A 19,558-nucleotide genomic window follows, 5' to 3' on the forward strand; every position below is an offset into this window, starting at 1 on the left:
GAATGAAAAAAAAAATTAAAATTTGGACTAGTGACGCACATTTTATGCACGCTGTGGCAATTGCAATTTGCAATAAAAATAATCTGCTAACAACAACCACTACCTACGACCACACCTGACTCCTGAAGTCATGCTTCAGTTATTAAGTCAAGTTAAATTATTTTTTTTTTCTTTATTATGCGCAGCAGAGACTCCAGGACCCTCGACAAAACCAGCAGCAGGAAAGAGGACATATGGCATCCTTTTGAAAAAAATTATTATAGGAAAGGCATTGATTTTAGAAACACAGAGATCATTAGTTGCAACCGTGAAATTCCCAAAAAAAATTTGATTATACACCAAGTACACTTATTTATCCTTAGGCCTTTTTAGCAGAGGCTCCAGGACCCTCCACAAAACCAGCAGCATGAAAGAGGACATATGGCATCCTTTAGAAAATTAGATTACAGGAAAGGCATTGATTTTAGAAACACAGAGATCATTAGTTGCAACCGTGAAATCACAAAAAAACTTCGATTACACACCAAGTACACTTATTTATCCTTAGGCCTTTTTAGCAGAGGCTCCAGGACCCTCCACAAAACCAGCAGCATGAAAGAGGACATATGGCATACTTTAGCAAATTAGATTACAGGAAAGGCATTGATTTTAGAAACACAGAGATCATTAGTTGCAACCGTGAAATCTAAAAAAACATAGATTATACACCCAGTACACTTATTTATCCTTAGACCTTTTTAGAAGAGTGTCCCGGAGCCTCAACAGAAAGAACAGCATGAAATAGGACATATGGCATCCTTTTGAAAAATAGATTACAGGAAAGGCATTGATTTTTGAAAGACAGAAAAAATAAGTTACAACTGGGAAATCTAAAAAAACATTGAATAGACACCCAGTACACTTCTTTATCCTTCGGCCTTTTCAGCAGAGGCTCCAGGACACTCAACAAAACCAGCAGTAGGAAAGAGGACATATGGCATCCTTTGTGAAAAAAAGATTATAGGAAAGGCATTGATTTTAGAAACCCGTGGATAATTTGTTGCAACCGTGAATTTGAATAAAAAAAATGGTTGAATGGACACCCAGTACAATTCTTTCTCCCTAGGCCTTTTTATAAGAGGGTCCAGGACCCTCAAACAAAACACCAGCAGGAAAGGGGACATATGGCATACTTTTTAACAATAGAGTAAGAGTACAGGAAAGGCATTGATTTTAGAAACCCATAGATAATTTTTTGCAAATGTAAATTTGAATCAAAAAAATGATTTGATGGACACCCAGTACACCACTTTCTCCTTAGGCCTTTTTATAAGAGGGTCCTGGACCCTCAAAAAAAACACCAGCAGGAAAGAGGACATATGGCATACTTTTGAAAATTAGATTACAGGAAAGGCATTGATTTTAGAAACACAGAGATCAGTTATATGACCCGGGAAATAGAAAAAAAACATTCATTGGACACCCAGTACACTTCTTTATCCTTAGGCCTTTTTAAAAGAGTGTCCCAGAGCCTCAACAGAAAGAACAGCATGAAATAGGACATATGGCATCCTTTTGAAAAATAGATTACAGGAAAGGCATTGATTTTTGAAAGACAGAAAAAATAAGTTACAACTGGGAAATCTAAAAAAAACATTGAATAGACACCCAGTACACTTCTTTATCCTTCGGCCTTTTTAGCAGAGGCTCCAGGACACTCAACAAAACCAGCAGTAGGAAAGAGGACATATGGCATCCTTTGTGAAAAAAAGATTATAGGAAAGGCATTGATTTTAGAAACCCGGGGATAATTTGTTGCAACCGTGAATTTTAATAAAAAAAAATGATTGGATGGACACCAGGTACAATTCTTTATCCATAAGGCCTTTTTATAAGAGGGTCCAGGACCCTCAAACAAAAAACCAGCAGGAAAGAGGACATATGGCATACTTTTGAACAATAGAGTACAGGAAAGGCATAGATTTTAGAAACCCATAGAATTTTTTTTTAAAATGGAAATTTGAATAAAAAAAATGATTCGATGGACAGCCAGTACACCTCTTTCTCCTTAGGCCTTTTTATAAGAGGGTCCTGGACCCTCAAAAAAAAAACACCAGCAGGAAAGAGGACGTATGGCATCCTTTTGAACAATAGAGTACAGGTACAGCATTGATTTTACAAACCCAGAGATCATTTTGGTCAAATGTTAAATAGAAAAATAAAAATGAGTGGCCAACCAGTACACCTCTTTCTCCTTAGGCCTTTTTATAAGATGGTCCTGGACACTCCAAAAAAACATCAGCAGGAAAGAGGACGTATGGCATCCTTTTGAACAATAGAGTACAGGTACGGCATTGATTTTACAAAACCAGAGATAATTTTGGTCAAATGAGAAATAGAAAATAAAAATGAGTGGACACCCAGTACACCTCTTTCACCTTAGGCCTTTTTATAAGAGTGTCCAGGACCCTCAAACAAAATACCAGCAGGAAAGAGAACATATGGCATACTTTGGAACAATAGAGTACTGGTACGGCATTGATTTGTGAAACCCACAGATAATTATTTGTAAAAGTGAAATAGCACCAAAAACCATGCTTGGACTCCCACTCCAGGTCTTTCTCCTTCAGCTTTTTTATAAGAGGGTCCAGCACCCTCAACAGAAACAACTGCAGGAAACACCACCACATATGCCATCCTTTTGCACAAGCGAGTACAGGTATGGCATCCATTTTAGAAACCCAAAGATAATTGAGAGGAACCAGGAACATTTTTATAAAAACTGGATGGGGCAACCATTACTACAGGTCGTTCTCCTTCAGCCTTTTTATATCATGGGCCACGACCCGCAACAGGCACAACAGCATGAAACAAAACATATGCCACCCTTTTGCACAATAGAGTACAGGTATGTCATAGATGGAACACGGAGATAATTTAGAGCAACCAAGAGACGGATAAAGATGCTTGGTCGGTCCTACTCTTTCAAATTTGTTGCATTTTGCGTTCAATTGAATGGTCCACCGGATATGAGTGGTGTGTAAAGTTGTAAAATTCGTAACAGTTTAATCACTAGTGTTATGTGCCTTATTTTTTTTATTTGAGTTTTGTACCCACAGAGATGCAGCAGAGGCCAGAAAAATTAGGAATGTACAAATGACTGAAACATTGGGGTATTGTTGGAGCAACTGCTGTAGCAGCGGCCAGAAAAATCGATGTTTGTAAAACATTTATAAAGTGCCCTAAAAGCTTGTGGCTTGAACACTAGTTGTTGTCGGATAAGTCAAGCAAGTCCTCCGTCTTTATAACCAAAAAAAAAAGGCCAGCCCGTGTACCAGTTGTAGCCCAAGGCAGCTCATATCATCATCAGTAGATTTTTATTCAAATGTATCGCCCAATGTCAGTCCCTTCGGGATCCAGCCCTTATTCATTTTTATAAAAGTGAGATAGTCAAGGCTTTTTTGACCTAGGCGACTTCTCTTCTCAGTGACAAAACCTCCTGCTGCACTAAAAGTCCTTTCGGACAGGACACTTGAAGCGGGGCAGGCCAGAAGTTCCATTGCAAATTGGGATAGCTCAGGCCACAAGTCCAGCCTGCACACCCAGTAGTCAAGGGGTCCATCGCTCCTGAGAGTGTCGAGATCCGCAGTTAAAGCTAGGTAGTCTGCTACCTGTCGGTTGAGTCTTTCTCTAAGGCTGGATCCCGAAAGGCTCTGATGGTGCATGGGAGTTAAAAAGGTACGCATGTCCTCCATCAACAAGACGTCAGGAAAGCGCCCGGTCCTTGCCGCCGTGGTCGTGGGAGGAGGAGGATTAATTTCATCTCTTCCCCTGTTACATTCCCGTGGTGCTGTGACATCACCCTTATACGCTGTGTAAAGCATAGTATTTAATTTATTATGAAAATGCTCCATCCTTTCCGACTTGCGGGAATTTGGTAACATTTCAGGCACTTTATGCTTATACCGTGGGTCGAGGAGCGTGGACACCCAGTACAGGTCGTTCTCCTTCAGCTTTTTTATACGAGGGTCCCTCAACAGGCACGACAGCATGAAAGAACCCATTTGAACAAGGTTGGATGCTGAGCTAATCATGTCGCATTCCTCCTCCTCACTGATCTCACTGATGGTATCTTCTTCCCCCCAGCCACGTACAACACCACGGGTACCAGAGAGGTGACAACAACGAGCACCCTGGGATGCCTGTTGTGCTTGGTCTTCCTCCTCCTCCTCCTCAAAGCCACATTCCTCCTCTGACTCCTCTTCCTCACAATCCTCTTCCTGCGTTGCCGCAGGTCCAGCAAGCGATGCTGATTCGGCTGTTTGTGGGGGTGATGGACACCACAACTCTTCCTCTTCCTCTTCATGCTCATCTACTGCCTGATCCAGCACTCTTCGCAGGGCACGCTCCAGGAAGAAAACAAATGGTATGATGTCGCTGATGGTGCCTTCGGTGCGACTGACAAGGTTTGTCACCTCCTCAAAAGGACGCATGAGCCTACAGGCATTGCGCATGAGCGTCCAGTAATTTGGCAAAAATATCCCCAGCTCCCCAGAGGCTGTCCTAGCACCCCGGTCATACAAATACTCATTAACAGCTTTTTCTTGTTGGAGCAGGCGGTCAAACATTAGGAGTGTTGAATTCCACCGTGTCGGGCTGTCGCAAATCAAGCGCCTCACTGGCAGGTTGTTTCGACGCTGGATATCAGACAAGTGTGCCATGGCCGTGTAGGAACGCCTGAAATGGCCACACACCTTCCTGGCCTGCTTCAGGACGTCCTGTAAGCCTGGGTACTTATGGACAAATCGTTGTACAATCAGATTACACACATGTGCCATGCACGGCACATGTGTCAACTTGCCCAATTTCAATGCCGCCACCAAATTACTTCCATTGTCAGAAACAACCTTGCCAATCTCCAGTTGGTGCGGAGTCAGCCACTGATCCACCTGTGCGTTCAGGGCGGTCAGGAGTGCTGGTGCGGTGTGACTCTCCGCTTTCAGGCAAGTCAACCCCAAGACGGCGTGACACTGCCGTACCCGGGATGTAGCATAGTACCTGGGGAGCTGGGGGGGTGCCATAAATGTGGAGCAAGATGCAGAAGTTGAAGAGGACTCAGCCGAGGAAGAGGTTATGGAAGAGGATGGAGTAGGAGGAGTAGAGGAGGTAGCAGCAGGCCTGCCTGCAAGTCGTGGCGGTGTCACCAACTCTTCTGCAGAGCCACGCATTCCATGCTTGTCAGAAGTCAGCAGGTTTACCCAATGCGCAGTGTAGGTGATATACCTGCCCTGACCATGCTTTGCAGACCAGCTATCCGTGGTCATATGGACCCTTGCCCCAACACTGTGTGCCAGACATGCCATAACTTCCTTTCTCACAACAGAGTACAGGTTTGGGATTGCCTTTTGTGAAAATAAATTTCTGCCAGGTACCTTCCACTGCGGTGTCCCAATAGATACAAATTTTTTGAAAGCATCAGACTCCACCAGCTTGTATGGTAAAAGCTTGCAGGCTAAGAGTTCAGACAAGCCAGCTGTCAGACGCCGGGCAAGGGGGTGACTTTGAGAAATTGGCTTCTTATGCTCAAACATGTCCTTGACAGACACCTGACTGTGGGCAGATGACCAGGAACTGCTACGTAAGAGAGACTGAGTGGAGGATGGTTGAGAGGGGGCAAGGAGGACAGCACTGGTTGACGTGGCTGAAGATGCTGGAGCAGGAGGAGGAGGGCGTCTTTCACTTTGTGTGCTGCTTCTACTCATGTGTTCTTCCCATCGGCCTTTGTGATGGGATACCATGTGCCTTCGCAAAGCAGTTGTTCCTAGGTGGCTGTTGGACTTCCCACGACTCAGTTTCTTTTGGCACAGGTTGCAAATGGCATCGCTGTTGTCAGAGGCAGACACACAAAAAAAAATGCCACACTGCTGAGCTCTGCGATGACGGCATTCTGGTGGTGGCAACAGCATGCGTTGATGGGCGTCGGCGGGCTGTCTGGCTGACCCCTGGTGACGATGCATGCTGTCTGACTGTGCCACTAGCTCCTTGAGACGACCTCCCCGTGCTTCCAAATCGTCTCCTCCTCTCTGTCTCCCCATCTGAACTTTCCCCCTCTTCTTCTTCTCTTCTAGCAGGCACCCACGTGACATCCACCGACACATCATCATCAACCGCTTCACTTGTATCTGAAACATCAAGAAAGGAAGCAGCAGCGGGTACAACATCACCATCATCATCACACCGTACCTCCATGTCGGTAATGCTGCCTGACTGAGACTGATCACTATTATCTACATCCTCTGTCAATGATGGTTGCGCATCACTTATTTCTTCAAAATGATGTGTCAATAACTCCTGTGACAGATCAAGTGAAGCGGCTGTGGTGCTAGTGTTGGTGGTGGCGACAGGCGGCGGAGTGTCACTGGTCACTTGAGACCTGCCCAAAGCACAGCTGGACTTAGATGGTGCGTCAAGGTTAGGAGGACTAGCAGGGGAAGCTGAAGAAGATTGGGTTTCCTGTGTTAGCCATTCAACTAGGTCCTCCTCAGAAGTTTTTGCATCCCCCCTGGCACCCGGCGTCTGAACAATGTGCATATTTGTAGGGTCTAAAGGAATCACAGCACCACGACCACGGAACCTGCGGGGTGGCCTGCCTCTGCCTGTCATTTTTTTTTAAATGGACACTAACAATACTATTACACCAATTGAGTGGTGGCACTGTGAAAGTGGGCACAGTATACGCTGTGAGACTGACAACAACAAAAAAGACAGATGTTTTAAAAATCACAAATTGTTAATTTTTTGAAATATTACTAGTACTGTGGCAACAAATATGATTGTTTGGCACTATTTGTCAAATGAGCCTGTCTGGCACACACGCTGGGAGAAAGGAAACTGCAATTCAATGGCACTAGGAGACTGAAGAATCACAGTCAAAACAGTTATGATTAACAAAAATTCCAATCCTGTTACAATAAATATGAGTGGTGGCACTAATTGGCTAGTTGGGACTAGCACACAGGCAGGCAGGCAGGCAGGAGGAAAATGCAATTCAAGGGCACTAGTAGACTGCAGATTGACAGTCAAAACAGTGTTGATTGACAAATTTTGCAATACTGTTAAAAGAAATATGATTGCTAGCACTAATTGGATAGTTGGGCCTGGCACACAGGCTGGCAGGCAGTAGAAAAGTGCAATTCAATGGCACAAGCAAAATGAGGATTAAGATCAACCATCAAGATTTTTTTTATTTTAATTAGTAACTATACTGTGACAACAATTAGGATTGGTGTAAATAGTTGGCAAGACGGCCTGGCACAAAAGGATGGCAGGCAGGAGGGAGATGCAATTCAAGGACACTAGGAGACTGATTACTGACAGTCAAAACAGTGATGATTGACAATTTTTGCAATACTGTTAAAAGAAATATGATTGCTGACAACAATTGGCTAGGTGGGCCTGGCTCACAGCAGGCTGCAAGGCAGGAGGAAAGTGCTATTCAATGGCACCAGCAAACTGACGATTCAAATCACAGCAACTATTACCAAAAATTTTAATATTTAATTATTAGAATACTGTCACAACAAATATGATTGGTGTAAATATTTTTTAAGTAGGCCTGGCACAAAGGCTTGGAAGGCTGTAGAAAAGTGAAATTCAAAGGCACGAGCAAACTGAGGATTAAGATCATCAACAATAAAGATTTTTTTTAATTGTAATTAGTAACTATACTGTGACAAAATATTTGGATTGGTGTAAATAGTTGGCAAGACGGCCTGGCACAAAAGGATGGCAGGCAGGAGGGAGATGCAATTCAAGGAAACTAGGAGACTGATTACTGACAGTCTAAACAGTGATGATTGACAATTTTTGCAATACTGTTAACAGAAATATGATTGCTGACAACAATTGGCTAGGTGGGCCTGGCTCACAGCAGGCTGCAAGGCAGGAGGAAAGTGCTATTCAATGGCACGAGCAAACTGACGATTCAAATCACAGCAACTATTACCAAAAATTTTAATATTTAATTATTAGAATACTGTCACAACAAATATGATTGGTGTAAATATTTTTTAAGTAGGCCTGGCACACAGGCTTGGAAGGCTGTAGAAAAGTGCAATTCAAAGGCACGAGCAAACTGAGGGTTAAGATCATCAACAATAAAGATTTTTTTTATTGTAATTAGTAACTATACTGTGACAAAATATTTGGATTGGTGTAAATAGTTGGCAAGACGGCCTGACACAAAAGGATGGCAGGCAGGAGGGAGATGCAATTCAAGGACACTAGGAGACTGATTACTGACAGTCTAAACAGTGATGATTGACAATTTTTGCAATAATGTTAACAGAAATATGATTGCTGACAACAATTGGCTAGGTGGGCCTGGCTCACAGCAGGCTGCAAGGCAGGAGGAAAGTGCTATTCAATGGCACCAGCAAACTGACGATTCAAATCACATCAACTATTACCAAAACGTTTAATTTTTAATTATTAGAATACTGTCACAACAAATATGATTGGTGTAAATATTTTTTAAGTAGGCCTGGCACACAGGCTTGGAAGGCTGTAGAAAAGTGCAATTCAAAGGCACGAGCAAACTGAGGGTTAAGATCATCAACAATAAAGATTTTTTTAATTGTAATTAGTAACTATACTGTGACAAAATATTTGGATTGGTGTAAATAGTTGGCAAGACGGTCTGGCACAAAAGGATGGCAGGCAGGAGGGAGATGCAATTCAAGGACACTAGGAGACTGATTACTGACAGTCTAAACAGTGATGATTGACAATTTTTGCAATACTGTTAACAGAAATATGATTGCTGACAACAATTGGCTAGGTGGGCCTGGCTCACAGCAGGCTGCAAGGCAGGAGGAAAGTGCTATTCAATGGCACCAGCAAACTGACGATTCAAATCACAGCAACTATTACCAAAAATTTTAATTTTTAATTATTAGAATACTGTCACAACAAATATGATTGGTGTAAATATTTTTTAAGTAGGCCTGGCACAAAGGCTTGGAAGGCTGTAGAAAAGTGAAATTCAAAGGCACGAGCAAACTGAGGATTAAGATCATCAACAATAAAGATTTTTTTTAATTGTAATTAGTAACTATACTGTGACAAAATATTTGGATTGGTGTAAATAGTTGGCAAGACGGCCTGGCACAAAAGGATGGCAGGCAGGAGGGAGATGCAATTCAAGGAAACTAGGAGACTGATTACTGACAGTCTAAACAGTGATGATTGACAATTTTTGCAATACTGTTAACAGAAATATGATTGCTGACAACAATTGGCTAGGTGGGCCTGGCTCACAGCAGGCTGCAAGGCAGGAGGAAAGTGCTATTCAATGGCACGAGCAAACTGACGATTCAAATCACAGCAACTATTACCAAAAATTTTAATATTTAATTATTAGAATACTGTCACAACAAATATGATTGGTGTAAATATTTTTTAAGTAGGCCTGGCACACAGGCTTGGAAGGCTGTGGAAAAGTGCAATTCAAAGGCACGAGCAAACTGAGGGTTAAGATCATCAACAATAAAGATTTTTTTTATTGTAATTAGTAACTATACTGTGACAAAATATTTGGATTGGTGTAAATAGTTGGCAAGACGGCCTGACACAAAAGGATGGCAGGCAGGAGGGAGATGCAATTCAAGGACACTAGGAGACTGATTACTGACAGTCTAAACAGTGATGATTGACAATTTTTGCAATACTGTTAACAGAAATATGATTGCTGACAACAATTGGCTAGGTGGGCCTGGCTCACAGCAGGCTGCAAGGCAGGAGGAAAGTGCTATTCAATGGCACCAGCAAACTGACGATTCAAATCACAGCAACTATTACCAAAAATTATAATTTTTAATTATTAGAATACTGTCACAACAAATATGATTGGTGTAAATGTTTTTTAAGTAGGCCTGGCACACAGGCTTGGAAGGCTGTAGAAAAGTGCAATTCAAAGGCACGAGCAAACTGAGGGTTAAGATCATCAACAATAAAGATTTTTTTAATTTTAATTAGTAACTATACTGTGACAAAAAATTTGGATTGGTGTAAATAGTTGGCAAGACGGCCTGGCACAAAAGGATGGCAGGCAGGAGGGAGATGCAATTCAAGGACACTAGGAGACTGATTACTGACAGTCTAAACAGTGATGATTGACAATTTTTGAAATACTGTTAACAGAAATATGATTGCTGACAACAATTGGCTAGGTGGGCCTGGCTCATAGCAGGCTGCAAGGCAGGAGGAAAGTGCTATTTAATGGCACCAGCAAACTGAGGATTCAAATCACAGCAACTATTACCAAAAATTTTAATTTTTAATTATTAGAATACTGTCACAACAAATATGATTGGTGTAAATATTTTTTAAGTAGGCCTGGCACACAGGCTTGGAAGGCTGTAGAAAAGTGCAATTCAAAGGCACGAGCAAACTGAGGGTTAAGATCAACACTAAAACTTTTTTTTATTTAAATTAATAACTATACTGTCTGACTGTGACAACAATTATGATTGGTGTAAATAGTTGGCTAGACGGCCTGGCACAAAAGGCTGGCAGTGGCAGGCAGGAGGTAAATGAAATTCAATGGCCCAAAAAATTATGTTTTTTTTTTTTTTATTACTGTTACAAGAATTGTGATTGGTGCCACTAATTGGCTACTTGGGCCTGGCAGACAGGCTGGCAGATATGAGTCGTGGATGGTAGGTAGGGCAGTAATTTAACACAGTATGCTGTGTAAGTGACAAAAACACAGGACTGATAGAAAATTAAGTTACATTACACTAGCAAAATATTTTAAAATTTTAGATTTTAATATTAAAATTATGTTAAGAAGTGCAATGCACATATGACTCTATGAGTGGTCGCACTGGCTGGCTGCTACGTAGGGCAGCAATTATAACAACAGTATGCTGTGTAAGTCAGATAGACAGTTAGACACAGGCCTGATAGAAAATACAATTAGATTACACTAGCATAATGATTTAAAGACTTTTTTTGGAAATTTTAAGAAAAAGGTTAAGCACATACATATGAGTCGTGGCTGATAGCCTTGGAAGGGCAGCTATTAAAAACAGTAGGCTATGTATGTCGGATACACACACGCCTGATAGAAAATACTATTAGATTACACTAGAAAAATGATTGAAATTATTTTTGGGGGGGGGGAATTAAAAAAAGGTTAAACACATATGAGTCGTGGCTCATAGACTAGGGAGGGCAGCAAGAAAACACAGTAGGCTCTCTATGTCAGCAAAACACACAGGCCGGATAGAAAATTAGATTTGATTACACTAGCAAACAAATTTAAACTTTTTTTTTTTTATATTAAAATTAAGGTGAAAGAAAAATAGATATGAGTGCTGGGTGGCTGCCTGGCACAGACCAATTAACCAAAAGACTGAAAAAAAAGAGGTATATTAATGCTGAGTGAGCCTGACAGACACAGGCATGATAGTAAATGTAATTAGATTACACTAGAAAAATATTTTTTGTGTTTTTTTTTTTAAATTAAAAATAATGTTATAAACGGATATTAACACTGCTGGCTGGCACAGAGCAATGAACCAGAGTATATGCTGTGTGACACTGGCCTGATAGAAAATGAAAAAAAATTACACTAGAAAAATAATTATATTTTTGGGTTAGTTAAATTTAAACTAATGTTGTTAGGGAGATATCAGTGGTGGCAGTAGTCACAGCATATGCTGTGAGCCTTAAACACACAGCTGAAAGCCAGGCAAATGCTAATAAAAAAAAAAAGAAATAAAAAAAAAAACGGCACGAAATATAGCCCTAAAAAGGGCTTTTTGGGGTGCTGTGCTTGCAGCAGAGATGAGTGGAGTCCTTCTGGACTGTAAATACACTAGCCTAGCTATGTTTTTCCTATGAATGTCAGGAGCAAAAACATAACACGTCCTATCATTAAAAAAGCAAGGTCGTTATGAGTCTAAAATGGCGGATTCCGAGTAGCTGGGAGTGTCTGTGAGGGAGTGTCTGATGTTGATTGGCTCTAATGTGTCAGGCGGCTGTGACATAAAGGGTCAAAGTTTCCACAATGATGACACATAGGGGCCATGTGTTCGCCCACAAACGCTCACTAGTAACAGTAAGTATGTGCAAGAATTAAAAAAATTTTTAATAACACCAATAGCTACTTACTATTTTAATGGGATGTATGAGGTTGATGGGATGAACACAGTTTCTGAATATTTGGTGGAATATTAGATAAAGACACTCACATTTTATCATCAAGTATTTTTAAGCTTCCACTTCCTATGCATATATCAAGAGCAGGAGTAGCAATGCACTACTGGGAGCTAGCTGCAAAAAACAACACTGAGCTGCCACGCTCAGAGCTCTGCGAGTTGCACTGACTACTGCCCATGCTGCAAACACACTGCTGTCCCACTCACTGACTACACATGCAGTCACGAGCCAATTGAGGAGACTACACGTGCAGTCAGTAGCCAATGTGCCGCCAATGGGAATAGTTTCAGTTCTGCTCCAATAGGTTAAGATGATCTGTGAAACACTAGGTGTCAACCACGTGATATGCGTAGTAGGCAGGCGGAAAATCAGAAAACAAAAATGTAAAAAATAAATTAAATTCAAAAAAATTTGTGCTGAAGCAGGGACACACCTAAACACTGCTGCCGACACACTCATGCGTCACGACACACAGTTTGGAAAGCACTGCTTTAGATAATAATCTTAGATATATGGTCTGCATCATTTGATACTAAAAAAAATCTTTACACGGTATTAACTCCAGTGAGAGTATAGCTCATTTATATTGATCTAATTCTGTGTTTATATATATATATATATATATATATATATATGTGTGTATATATAATTTAAAAGTGTATAAAAGTAGACATGCCATGTGTTTAACCCCTTAATTCTTAGAGAGGGCTGCAACATCTGGCGGCCCCTTTAAGGATATAATCAAACAATTTTCAAATGAAAGATTAACGCAAGTTCTCCTTTTCTCCACCAGGATTCCAGTCAATACAGGATTCCCTTAATTCTCTTCAACAAATACAAGAAACAAAAGTTAAATTAGAAAGCAAGAAGGTCCAGAGAGACATCAAGCAAATGAGGCGAAAGATTGTTGAACTGAAAGAAGCTTGATCTTTTTTTCCCGTTATACGGTCATCGATCATGTGTGACTAATAGTTTACATTACTTGTTATAATCTAGATCCAAGACAAGTAAAAGAGTGTGAAGATTTATCTATTTTAAATTGTCATACTGTGCAAAAAATCTGAATGTCTACATATCTCATAATAAAATTAAATATAATTCTGAATTAGTGGATGAAAATATAGCAGACGTCTAATGTTTTTCATCATACTTAAAAGGCAACATGAGTAAAAGCAAAAATAGCCCTTTCAATGTAGGAATACTGATGTAAACACTTTGTATTGTAATTACAAGATTAACACACTCTGTGAGTGTGAAATGTTTTTTTGATGCATAAACACATTGCTTTGATGTAATTGTCATTAAAGGGATATGAAACCCAAAATTTTCTTTCATGATTCAGCATGCAATTTTAAGCATCTTTCTAATTTACTCCTATTATTATTTTTTCTTTTTTCTCTTGGTATCTTTATTTGAAAAGCGAGAATGTAAGATTAGGAGCCGACCCTTTTTTTGTTAAGCACCTGGGTAGTGCTTGCTGGTTGGTGACTAAAGTCTGACTGTAAGTCTGAACGTGTAGTAATAAGTGCAGACTTCCTTCAACAGCGCCATCGGGTTGCGCTTCTGCCTAAGCTCACCCTCCTCTGGAGAGAGCATCATATGGCTTCTGATCTTGTCCTGCGGTGCTGACAAGTTTTTGGTGAGGTATACAATTCCAAATTATTTTAAAAGTGTTCCTTGAATGTTTAAAGCTTTTATTTTGCTGAAGGCCTGGGCACAGTTTGTTTAAGGTCCCTGGATATTGTACATCATTTTCCCAGGGATATAGAATAGGCTTCAGATCAAGGTCTCCCGGAGGAAGGTTTCTTCTGTCCAAAATTCCAAAGAATCTTGTAAAGGCACAAGCCTTTTTTCAATCTGCCAAACAAACGTTAGGGAGCGCTCAGACACGGCAGCCGTTCATGTCCTAGATTTCTGCAGTGGCCTTCACATAGAATATCCCTCCTCCAATGACGTTGTGATGACGTAGTAATGTAACACACTCTCACAGCTGGTGCGAGGACAAGAGCGATCCACCTCCGCTCCAACGAAATCCAGCAAACACAGTAGTCAGCGCACCCAGCAAAAGAAGAGAATGTAGGCACACGGAACTTGCTTCAGTGAGTTTTAATGTAATGCATATCATCTTACATTACAAGGCATAAAGAGTGTAATGGCTGGCAGCACCAGTCAAAAGTAAACAGGCAGACGCGTTTCTTTACTTAAATTTTTCAATATGTTCAGAATCTAGAACTAATTGGGGTGGTACTCCCAGTTCCCCTATCGGAACAAGGTCAGGGTTTTTATTCCAACATCTTTATAGTTCCCAAAAAAAAGTAAAGTTTCAGACTTATTCTGGATCTAAAAACATAGAGCACGTTTTCTCAGAGTTCTAACCTTCAAATGGAAACAATCAGAACTATCTTTTATCTAGTTCAACAGGGCCAATTCATGTTAAATATAGATCTAAAGCAGTGTTTTTCAACCAGTGTGCCGTGGCACACTAGTGTGCCGTGAGAGATCCTCAGGTGTGCCACGGCAGACTGACAACAGTGTGACATATTTTTTAAACTTTGCTTGTTTTTTACTCCCAGTGCAGGGGTAGTTTGTAGGAGGCATGGCATAACAGCACAATACATACAGTATGTGTATGTTTGTGTGTATGTGTATATATATATGCTGTATTAGGCTACAATGTGTGATTTTTTTTAAAATTTTGGGATGGTGGTGTGCCACAGGATTTTTTAATGTAAAAAAGTGTGCCACGGCAAAAAAAAAAAAAGGTTAAAAATCACTGATCTAAAGGATGCTATCTTCATATCCCTATTAAAAAAGGAGCATGATCAACTTCTCAGATTAGCATTTCAGAACAAGCATTTCCAGTTTGTAGCTATACTGTTTGATCGGGCTACTGCTCCCAGAAGTTTCTCAAAGGTTCTGGGAACCCTCTTGTCTGTAATCACAGCTCAGGGCAATCCAGAGTGTACTTCCTGGAAGTCATTATAGTCTCAGTATTTATGTGTCTTTTCTTATCAGATCAGAATATAGAACTAATGGGTGTGGTACTCCCAGTTCCCCTATTGGAACAAGGGCAGGGTTTTTATTCCAACCTCTTTATAGTTCAAAAAAAAAAGGAAAGTTTCAGACTTATTAGGGATCTAAAATCATAGAGCAAGTTCTCTCAGAGTTCTGACCTTCAAAATGGAAACAATCAGAACTATCTTTCATCTAGTTCAACAGGGCTAATTCATGTTCAATATAGATCTAAAGGATGCTATCTTCATATCCCTATTCAAAAGGAGCATGATCAGTGTTAGGTGTCCTCCCAGGGGGGTAAGTGTCAGGTCAGGCCGAAGCCACGGGGCCAGTGTACCACCTGAGGCATATGTAGATTATCTGATAAGGGCCCCTTAGAATGACTCAGACCACGCAGCATTATGATCGAAAGCCAATTCTGTTTATTGCACAGTGCAAGCCTTTCTTATAACAGCATACAGGGTTAAGGGGATGACACGTTAGGACCGCGTCATCTTACACATTTATACAGAGTTACACACAGTGTGATTCTGGAAATTCACTAGCTCATAAACAATATTCTATAGTCATAATAAACCATGCATCTGCAGAGACACCAAGGTCGCTGGACCATCTTATTGATAGAACATTCTTCTGGGCGTGCGGCCAGAGACTTTCTACAAGGCTAACCGGCTAAGGAAACTATCATAGCATGCACATAGTTCTCGCTACATAATAACCCAGTATAATAAAAGTCTAATCATTACAAAATGGATACTAATCATCACAAGATGGCTGCAAGGAACGAGATGGCTGCCATCAGGTTCATATTACCCCTAAAATACCATCCTTTTATTCTAACAGAATAACATAAAAATAGACAGGCATAGAAAGTTAGTAAAGCCTTATATTATGGTAACAGAACTCTGTGAGAATACTAAAGAGAAAAATATTCGCATGTCGTGATATACTTTTATAGGCTAATTGTCACTGCATATAGGTACAGTCCCTCCAATACCTTCCATCTATCTTCCAGCCTTCCCAAAACTACCGGTCTACCGGCACAGAGACCCAACCAGCCCCCCATCTACCCCCAAACAACGCTGCATCTTCTATCTCTCCACCTGCATTGCTAGCACCCCCCAATATGTCCAACGGTTCCTTTTCCACAGTAAAGCATGACATAGCAACAGCACAACTGTCTCTAGGTGGCCTCTGAACACTTTAAGAACAGTCTTTGTCCATTTGAGAGCGCTGCACCTTGACACTTTGCTATAATACAATTCTCCAACAATTCATTTGAAGTAGGGGTGCTTATCCACGGTTCTTCCGCAGGGAGATACTGGAAATCTGATGGTTTGTTCATGGGGTAGACAAGGCAACCAGTGGATACCCATGGCAAGCAAACACTCGAGTCACAGGGAGTCTAGGAAGCAAACAGAAACAGTACAGGATGAGTACACACCGCAATACAATCACAATTATGTCCAAATAAAACGTCACTTTCATCCTATGTCATTTAAAATCAAACAAAACATTGTTGATATATAATACAAACTAAATACATTGACATTTCTCAGAGAATAATTTACAACTTCTCTATACACTTTTAAATGATACTTCTTGAATACTACGCAAGTGAAAACCTGTCAGACTTCATCAAGGGCCTGAATGGTTATGCTAAAACTTATGCTAAGGCCTGCCCTGTAGTAAGAATGGAAAAAAGAAATCAATAAAAATAAATGAATTTCTTTACACTGTCACTTTGAACTTCTAAAAATAAAAGAACCTCGTGTTGCTTTATTCTGGATGGCTGCTATCTATAATGTTTATAATTCTCCAACCTAAATTCTCTCACCCTCCTGTATGAGGAAAGCATACAAACAGAACATCATTTAAAACTACAAGTTCTTTTAAAGGTAAACACATCTTTATGGTAAGAATTACTCTCTTTGACAAACATCAGGAATGACCAAATTCACTTTGCAGATACCATACTAATTAATAAAAGGGAAAATACATTTGCTTTCATAAACTATAATTATGCTATTCCCTGAACAAACATTTCTCTGTATATTTACTATAAACTTCTAGCTTAGACGTGTCCTCCTTATGTTCTAAAGGGTGAAGGGTCTAAAATATTATGCTATGTTGCAGCATTTTCCTTAAACATATTTTCTTATACTCAGTGGGCCATTCAATAGGGTACAATACTGCGAAGTTCACAGTTACCTTTATCTAAAGGGTTACTTTGTTAAGCACATAACCTACAATGTGCACTAATACCAATGAACCATATGATGTCTTATACCCAATATGATCAATAAAAATAAAACAAATACAAGAGAATACAAAACAAGCAATATAAGGAATGGAGTTAAAACAATACTCCCCTAATTTAATTGGTTGACCCTGTAACAGCATAACAGGTCCTCCATATCGAGCGGTAAGGCACAGTCCAGAGAAGGATAGTCTTTATGTCCTGAAGACACACATCAGAGGAAACAGTCATGGATTACCCAGAGTCCAGTTCTGGGGCTGGTACCAGCATGCAAAGCAAAGAATGGATCCAAAGATAGTTCAGCAACTTTTTTTACTGCAGTATGGTGGTTAAAACAAGCTTGACAAAAGGTCTTTCATTTTCATCTTTTCTTTTCTTTCTTTAAAGGTTTACTTGCTTTCAATCTTTAATCTTTTGAAGAGTGCACTTATGGAATTTTGCCTGTACAGATTTGACCTAAATATGGAAACTCAAAAATAATTCAGTTAGTGTGTTTCAATCTCTGAATACAGCATACTCTCATCCTGCAAATACAAATATAGTGTTAAGAACCAAATAGGATACTCATCAATACTTCCCACATGTTTGCGTGAATCATCTCGTGTGACACGCAAACACAAGATAACAAGAAACTAAAAGACAAATCATGCACTCCACTCATGCAGAGACAATTCTCAATAGCAAGCAAAAATGAAATACACTTCACTATTCACTATGCTGTCCATACAGCACGCTTCCACACGTAGTCACAAAAGAGAAAAACATAACAAACAAGCAGTGAAAACCAATCATTCTTGTCTTTCACAAAAGAAAACATTAGCTGCTGACACAAATTTCAAACAACCACAAGTAACCTAAAATTCAACACATATTCTGACATTTACTGGAATGCAACACTCTCAGAACACTACAAACAATTAAAAACATCCACTATGTACAAACACGGCAAGAAACTTCAGTTGCAGATTATACAAATAAAATTGCGCTTATCTGGGAACGATCAGATAACCACGGTAGCCACTGTTAAATGGAAAATTGTAGGATAAATGAAAATTTCATTATTCAGATAGGACTTTTAATGTTAACCAGCCTAGATTAAACCAAACATAGGTAGGCACATATGCTAATTTTTAAGCCTTTGAGGGCTGTCTCTTATCACAGGCTGTATAAATCTCATTACAACACCAAGAGACAAAATACACGTAAGCCATATAAATAAAACTAAAACTGTGATCAGATAAATTAGCAAGTTATATAAATGCAGTAGAATCAGATAAAATGTGCATCATTTGTTTTAGGGGTGTTTATTTGTAGACACCTTATAGACTACGGCTTAGCTGTTAAGCAGCAATCAAAGTCATTGCAATAATAGTGGGAGACTAGTTAATAACCAAATAACTATATATATTTTAAAGTGTCACTGAAATCACTTCATTAAGTAATATCTCATTTATTTATGGAACACAGTGGGGGTTATTTTAAATAACAAAGAGTTCTGAAATATCCGTGAGATACAGTTTGACAGCCACAGAAATAAAATTATAATTTTTATGCTATATTCTGTGACAGAATATAATATAAATACTTGTTTCTTTGTAGTGAGCAATTTATAGTTATCATTTTTTATAACATAGAACACCAGTACTGCCGCTTTAAATGTAAAGTGCAAATCGTTCTCTCTGCAACAAAGCCAAACAGAGAAACTTTTTTTTTTTTTTTTTAAAGAAAAGCAAAACATGCACAGTGTTATCATTCTTCTCAAGGATAGTGAGGCAAGCTCAAAGTTTCATTTTTACTTAAAGGAGAAACACTGTTTACTGCTTAAAAATATAAAATTCACACTAAAACTTGATAAATGCTAATTAGTTTAACCACAACAAAATTATTGGATTTAATATTGTGTATAAATTGATATTCACCATTCTGCAGTTGTCCAGCCAAATATAACAACCATATATAACACAAAAAATAAGCTTTCTACAAAAGAATACTAATACAATTTCCCCTTTTAAATTATTCCCAATGATCCTAATAATAAAAAATGCATACTGACGTTCATTAAATAGCCTAAACAAGCAT

The 19,558-nt window shown here is 39.6% G+C and overlaps 1 protein-coding gene across 1 annotated transcript in view; it reads left to right on the plus strand.

Annotated features, from left to right (window-relative positions):
- Positions 1-13,528, plus strand: part of FAM81B (family with sequence similarity 81 member B) — a 168,366-nt gene extending 154,838 nt beyond the window's left edge. The window contains exon 8 of the mRNA XM_053700473.1: positions 12,998-13,528. Coding sequence (XP_053556448.1) covers positions 12,998-13,131 — 134 coding nt within the window. The 3' untranslated portion in view covers positions 13,132-13,528. The remainder of the gene's footprint in view (positions 1-12,997) is intronic.
- The last annotated feature ends 6,030 nt before the right edge of the window (positions 13,529-19,558 follow it).

The sequence above is a fragment of the Bombina bombina genome, chromosome 2, assembly GCF_027579735.1.
Source record: "Bombina bombina isolate aBomBom1 chromosome 2, aBomBom1.pri, whole genome shotgun sequence".
NCBI classification, from domain to species: Eukaryota; Metazoa; Chordata; class Amphibia; order Anura; family Bombinatoridae; genus Bombina; species Bombina bombina.